A 7,358-nucleotide genomic window follows, 5' to 3' on the forward strand; every position below is an offset into this window, starting at 1 on the left:
AACTGAGATATGGGTCTGTATTCACAAAGGAACGACTACTGAACTAGGAGTTGTGGTTTTATAAATCGTAATGAATATGAGTGGTGGACGTGATCCTAGATCAGCAGTCTTACACTGAGACGCTTTGTGAATAGTGGCCCTGGGACCAAACTAAAAATAACATGGGAAGACCACAGCTGCAGATTTTATATAACTACTGGGTTACGTGTCATGGTCGCAGTACCATCTTATCTTGGAAAATGCTGCTTATGGAAAATATCGAATTGAGAAAAACACTTCTCAATGAGAAATGAACATAATGATCTACCAATGGCCTCTCTGCGAACTCCTCTCCACCCTCTCAACATGATATAAAAGGACCCACTGCAGCCCACATACCTTCCTACCTAGCTAGCCCAGAACACAGGAGCAGAGCTGCAGACCAGAACCCAGGTCTCTAGAGTCATTCTCCTGTCTACTTCAGTGACTCTTCACCAGAACAGAAACCTGTTCACCATGTCTGTTCCCTTCCGTTTCCTCTGTCTTCTCAGCCTGGCTGTTGGTGCTCTACACTGCACTCCCGTGTCTGACCAGGAGGGGGAGCTTTCAGAGCCTCATTATACCGACTGTCCCCTGGGCTGGTTAAGCTACAACAACCGTTGCTTCAGGTACGTTGCCTCTCAGCTGGACTGGGCCGATGCAGAGTCCTTCTGCGTGTCCCTGGGAGCCAATCTGGCCTCTGTGAACACCATGGGGGAATTCAGCTTCGTGAAAAACCTGATCAAGATCTTCGACCCTGCTGAGCACTATACCTGGATCGGGCTGAGTGACCTCCATAAGGAAGGGAGATGGATGTGGTCGGACGGCTCCAAGGTGGTCTACATCATCTGGTCTTCAGATGAGCCCAATAATGGAGTTGGTCCCGATCCGGAGAACTGTGTTCACACTAACTACCAGAATGACAAGCTGTGGAACGACACACTCTGCTCATACAAGTTTGCCTTTGTCTGCGCCACACGTCCCGGCCTCTGAACCTCTGAGTCTTTAGTTCAAAGATGCCTTTGGTTTCCATAAATAAATACAAACCTTTTAATCTCCTTGTTGGTCCTCTGTCTGATTCAACTAGTTCTTTATTCTCCCTTTGTTAGATGGAGAAGTAGTGAGAATGTAGTGTTTGTTTAGGTGTGAGGTCTGACACTTTCTGTATGACATGCAACTCTGTCTCTTAGATCAAACGTTCCTCACAGGACAGGTCAACATCAAAACAGGACAGGTGAAAATTATGGGGTCGTTGTAATCTCAGCCACCAGAACCAAATCTTGGCCTCTGGCCCGGTACTGCTACTGGTTGCCATGACAGTTACTCAATGTTTACAATGCCATGGAGTCATCTATCATCGTATAATGTATTATTGTTTTTTAAATTACATTTATTTAACATTTATTTAACGTGGCAAGTCAGTTAAGAACAAATTCTTATTTACAATGACGGCCAACCCCGGCCAAATCCAGACGACGCTGGGCAAATTGTGCGTCGCCCTATGGGACTCCCGATCACGGCCGGATGTGATGCAGCTGGAATTCGAACCAGGTTCTGTAGTGACGCCTCTCATTGACCTTGGCCACTGCTATAAACCAGTCACACTGAACACATTCTGGAAGTGACAACTAACTACCTAATTATGGAACGCCGTTTGGGTCTTTGCGTGTCAAAAACGATACACGTCAAACAACACTATTTGATGTGTCAAATAAGACTATTTGACTTGTCAAATAAGCTTGTTGACCAATCAGGACCTAAATATGACTGTACGTCACATAATAATTTAACACGTATATTAATTGTTTACGTAGTTATTAAACATGGGTTACGCTATCACTCGTATTTCATATGTCACAACGAATCATCGATACGTATGCTACGATGCTGGTAAAGTTTTGTCTCGCGCACCTGCCCTTCCCCAAGCTCTGGACTGTGCTGTTCATACAAAAAGCTAGCTAGCTGATGGATGCAAACAAAATGCACCCCCCACCCCCAAAAAAATAGCAAAACGACATAATCTGTTTCAGTAGCTATAGTTAGCTTGCTAACTATCTAGCTGGGTGTCGTCATCTAAAATAACCCAAATTTATAAAGACAGTTCTTATTTGAATAACTTCTTGAAGCACAGATCCCTTCATTTTCGTAAACAACCGCTGATTTGCAGAGCGCCAAATTCAAAAGAAAATACTAAAAATATTTATTTTCATGAAATCACCAAAACAAAGTGAAATCACCAAAGTGAAATATACCAAAACACAGCTTAGCTTGTTGTTAATCCACCTATCGTGTCAGATTTTGAAAATATGCTTTAGAGCGAAAGCAATCCAAGCATTTGTGAGTTTATCGATCACTAGACAAAACAGTAAGAACAGCTAGCCGCAAATTAGCTACGTCACGAAAGTCAGAAAAGCAATCAAAATAATCGCTTACCTTTTTTTGTTCGATAAAGATTATATTATTTTATAACAAAAATCTCCATTTGGTTTGCGCGTTATGTTCAGAAAACCACAGGCTCGTGCCGGTCCTGAAGGCCAGACGAAAATTCCATAAAGTATCCGTAATGTTCGTAGAAACATGTCAAATGTTTTTTATAATCAATCCTCAGGTTGTTTTTAACATACAAAATCAATAATATTTCAACCGGACCGTTAACTTTTCAATAAGAGAGAAAGAAAATATTGAGCTACAACTCTCGCGCTAATCAAAGAACTAATCATTTTTCAAAATAAAAGCTTGAAACTATGTCTAAAGCCTGTTCACAACCTGAGGAAGCCATTGGAAAAGGAGAGACAAGTCAAAGGAGAGACTAGTCAAGGACCATATCACCTCCAACCTACCTGACAACCTAGACCCACTCCAATTTGCTTACTGACCCAATAGGTCCACAGACGACGCAATCGCAACCACACTGCACACTGCCCTAAGCCATCTGGACAAGAGGAATACCTATGTGAGAATGCTGTTCATCGACTACAGCTCAGCATTTAACACCATAGTACCTGAGACCCTGGGTCTCGACCCCGCCCTGTGCAACTGGGTACTGGACTTCCTGATGGGCCGCCCCCAGGTGGTGAGGGTAGGTAACAACATCTCCACCCCGCTGATCCTCAACACTGGGGCCCCACAAGGGTGCGTTCTGAGCCCTCTCCTGTACTCCCTGTTCACCCACGACTGCGTGGCCATGCACGCCTCCAACTCAATCATCAAGTTTGCGGACGACGCTACAGTGGTCGGGTTGATTACCAACAACCACGAGACGGCCTACAGGGAGGAGGTGAGGGCCCTCGGAGTGTGGTGTCAGGAAAATAACCTCACACTCAACGTCAACAAAACAAAGGAGATTATTGTGGACTTCAGGAAACAGCAGAGGGAGCACCCCCCCTATCCACATCGACGGGTCAGTAGTGGAGAAGGTGGAAAGTTTTAAGTTCCTCGGTGTACACATCACGGACAAACTGAATTGGTCCACCCACACAGACAGCGTTGTGAAGAAGGCGCAGCAGAAATTTGGCTTGTCACCAAAAGCACTCACAAACTTCTACAGATGCACAATCGAGAGCATCCTGTCGGGCTGTATCACCGCCTGGTACGGCAACTGCTCCACCCACAACCGTAAGGCTCTCCAGAGGGAAGTGAGGTCTGCACAACGCATCACCGGGGGCAAACTACCTGCCCTCCAGGACACCTACACCACCCGATGTCACAGGAAGGCCATAAAGATCATCAAGGACAACAACCACCCGAGCCACTGCCTGTCCACCCCGCTATCATCCAGAAGGCGAGGTCAGTACAGGTGCATCAAAGCAGGGACCGAGAGACTGAAAAACAGCTTCTATCTCAAGGCCATCAGACTGTTAAACAGCCACCACTAACATTGAGTGGCTGCTGCCAACATACTGACTCAACTCCAGCCACTTTAATAATGGGAATTGATGGAAATGTATGTAAAAATGTATCACTAGCCACTTTAAACAATGCCACTTAATATAATGTTTACATACCCTACATTACTCATCTCATATGTATATGCATATACTGTACTCTATATCATCTACTGCATCTTGCCATCTTTATGTAATACATGTATCACTAGCCACTTTAAACTATGCCACTTTATGTTTATATACCCTACATTACTCATCTCATATGTATATACTGTACTCTATACCATCTACTGCATCTTGCCTATGCCGTTCTGTACCATCACTTATTCATATATCTTTATGTACATATTCTTTATCCCTTTACACTTGTGTGTATAAGGTAGTTGTTGTGGAATTGTTAGGTTAGATTACTCGTTGGTTATTACTGCATTGACGGAACTAGAAGCACAAGCATTTCGCTACACTCGCATTAACATCTGCTAACCATGTGTATGTGACAAATAAAATTTGATTTGATTTGAATCTGGTTGATACCCCTTTAAATGGAGGATAGGCAGGCAAAGGAACAGGGATTTTTCCAAATAAAAGGCACTTCCGGGTTGGATTTCCTCAGGTTTTCGCCTGCAAAATCAGTTCTGTTATACTCACAGACAATATTTTGACAGTTTTGGAAACTTTAGAGTGTTTTCTATCCTAATCTGTCAATTATATGCATATTTTAGCATCTGGGCCTGAGAAATAGTCCATTTACCTTGGGAACGTAATTTTTCCAAACATAAAAATAGTGCCCCCTAGCTTCAAGAGGTTAATTGGGATGGACCCTGATAGGGGTGGACCCTGTTGGGATGGGCCCTGTTGGGGATGGACCCTGTTAGGGATGGACCCTGTTGGGGATGGACCCTGTTGGGGATGTGGGGACAGACCCTGCTGGGGGTGGACCCTGTTGGGGATGGACTCTGTCGGGATGGACCCTGTTGGGATGGACCCTGTTGGGATGGACCCTGTTGGGATGGACCCTGTTGGGATGGACACTGTTGGGGATGGACCCTGTCGGGATGGACCCTGTTGGGGATGGACACTGTTGGGGATGGACCCTGTCGGGATGGACCCTGTTGGGGATGGACCCTGTTGGGGATGGGCCCTGTTGGGGATGGACCCTGTTGGGGATGGGCCCTGTTGGGGATGGACCCTGTTGGGATGGACCTTGTTGGGGATGGACCCTGTTGGGGATGGACCCTGTTGGGGATGGACACTGTTGGGGATGGACCCTGTCAGGATGGACCCTGTTGGGGATGGACCCTGTTGGGGATGGGCCCTGTTGGGGATGGACCCTGCTGGGGATGGACCCTGTTGGGGATGGGCCCTGTTGGGGATGGGCCCTGTTGGGGATGGACCCTGTTGGGGATGGACCCTGTTGGGATGGAACATGTTGGGGATGGACCCTGTTGGGGATGGACCCTGTTGGGATGGACCCTGTTGGGATGGACCCTGTTGGGGACGGACCCTTTTGGGGATGGGCCCTGTTGGGGATTTGGGGATGGACCCTGTTGGGGATGGGCCCTGTTGGGGATGGGCCCTGTTGGGGATGGACCCTGTTAGGGGTGGACCCTGTTAGGGGATGGGCCCTGTTAGGGGATGGGCCCTGTTAGGGGATGGGCCCTGTTGGGATGGGCCCTGTTGGGATGGGCCCTGTTGGGATGGGCCCTGTTGGGGATGGGCCCTGTTGGGGATATACCTTGTTGGGGATGGACCTTGCTGAGCAATGGCTTTCAGGAATTGACAGTACTTTTTTTGTTGTAATTCACTATTCTAGTTGTGTTTTATTGTAGTGTATTGTGTTGTACTGTGTTGTATTGTGGTGTGTTGTGTATTGTATTGTATTGTGTATTGTTGTAACGGTTGTCCTCCTCCTCTTCGTCCGAGGAGGAGGAGTAGGGATTGGACCAAAACGCAGCGTTGTTATACGACATGATATTTATTAAACAAGACGAAAACTAAACACACTTGAGAATTTACAAAATAATAAACAAAGTCAACAGACCTGAACAAACGAACTTACATATACACGAAGAATGCATGAAAAGGTACAGACTACACAAACGAACAAACAAACGAAACAGTCCCGTGTGGTGCACATACACAGACACGGAAGACAACCACCCACAAACAAACAGTGTGAACAGCCTACCTTTATATGGTTCTCAATCAGAGGAAACGTCAAACACCTGTCCCTGATTGAGAACCATATAAGGCTAATTACCAATGAACTAAACATAGAAACACAAAACATAGAATGCCCACCCCAACTCACGCCCTGACCAACTAAACACATACAAAAATAACAGAAAACAGGTCAGGAACGTGACAGACATGAGGGGGAAACAGAGGTAGCTGTCAGATTTGTTTAAACGAAGCTCAAATGCTCTTATGCAATTGTGTGGTATTTGTGTATATTTGTATGATATTATATATTGTGTGACTTTGAGTTTTAGAGGAAGTTAGAGGAAACTTCTGACAACAGATCTGACAATAACTTATTTATGTTACAATAAAAATGACTAATAATACACAACATGTAATTGATGAGATTGGAACCAGGTGTGATGGAAGACAAGACAAAACCAATGGAAAAAGAAAAGAGGATCGGCGATGGCTAGAAGGTCGGTGACGTCGACCGCCGAACGGCGCCCTCCGAACAAGGAGAGGGACCGACTTCGGCGGAAGTCGTGACACAAGCAAGTACCCATCACCAGCAGCTATAAACAGCAGTCGTCCTGTTACTATCTGCAATAGAATAAAACCAGTTCAACTGACTGGTGAGTCATTGTTTGAATCCCAAATGGCACCCTATTCCTGAAATAGGGCACTACTGTTGACCAGCCCCCTATGGCCCCCTGTCCCCTTTATAGGGCACTACTGTTGACCAGCCCCCATAGTGCACTACTGTTGACCAGAGCCCATAGTGCACTACTGTTGACCAGAGCCCATAGTGCACTACTGTTGACCAGAGCCCATAGTGCACTACTGTTGACCAGAGCCCATAGTGCACTACTGTTGACCAGAGCCCATAGTGCACTACTGTTGACCAGAGCCCATAGTGCACTACTGTTGACCAGAGCCCATAGTGCACTACTGTTGACCAGAGCCCATAGTGCACTACTGTTGACCAGAGCCCATAGTGCACTACTGTTGACCAGGGCCATAGTGCACTACTGTTGACCAGGGCCCATAGTGCACTACTGTTGACCAGGGCCCATAGTGCACTACTGTTGACCATGGCCCGTAGTGCACTACTGTTAACCAGGGCCTGCAGTGCACTACTGTTAACCAGGGCCCGTAGTGCACTACTGTTAACCAGGGCCTGCAGTGCACTACTGTTAACCAGGGCCCGTAGTGCACTACTGTTAACCAGGGCCCGCAGTGCACTACTGTTAACCAGGGCCCGTAGTGCAC

General features: G+C 46.4%; 1 protein-coding gene across 1 annotated transcript; it reads left to right on the forward strand.

The window, feature by feature from the left end:
* The first annotated feature begins 396 nt into the window (after nucleotides 1–396).
* Nucleotides 397–1,076, forward strand: LOC120037258 (galactose-specific lectin nattectin-like). The gene has a single exon (XM_038983431.1). It carries the CDS (start codon nucleotides 496–498, stop codon nucleotides 1,009–1,011), a length of 516 nt encoding a protein of 171 aa, XP_038839359.1. The 5' UTR covers nucleotides 397–495; the 3' UTR covers nucleotides 1,012–1,076.
* The last annotated feature ends 6,282 nt before the right edge of the window (nucleotides 1,077–7,358 follow it).

This window comes from Salvelinus namaycush, unplaced genomic scaffold, assembly GCF_016432855.1.
Source record: "Salvelinus namaycush isolate Seneca unplaced genomic scaffold, SaNama_1.0 Scaffold1656, whole genome shotgun sequence".
Taxonomy (NCBI): Eukaryota; Metazoa; Chordata; class Actinopteri; order Salmoniformes; family Salmonidae; genus Salvelinus; species Salvelinus namaycush.

Coding starts and splice junctions, on each gene's coding strand:
- LOC120037258 (XM_038983431.1), top strand. CDS start 496: ATGTCTGTTCCCTTCCGTTTCCTCTGTCTTCTCAGCCTGGCTGTTGGT.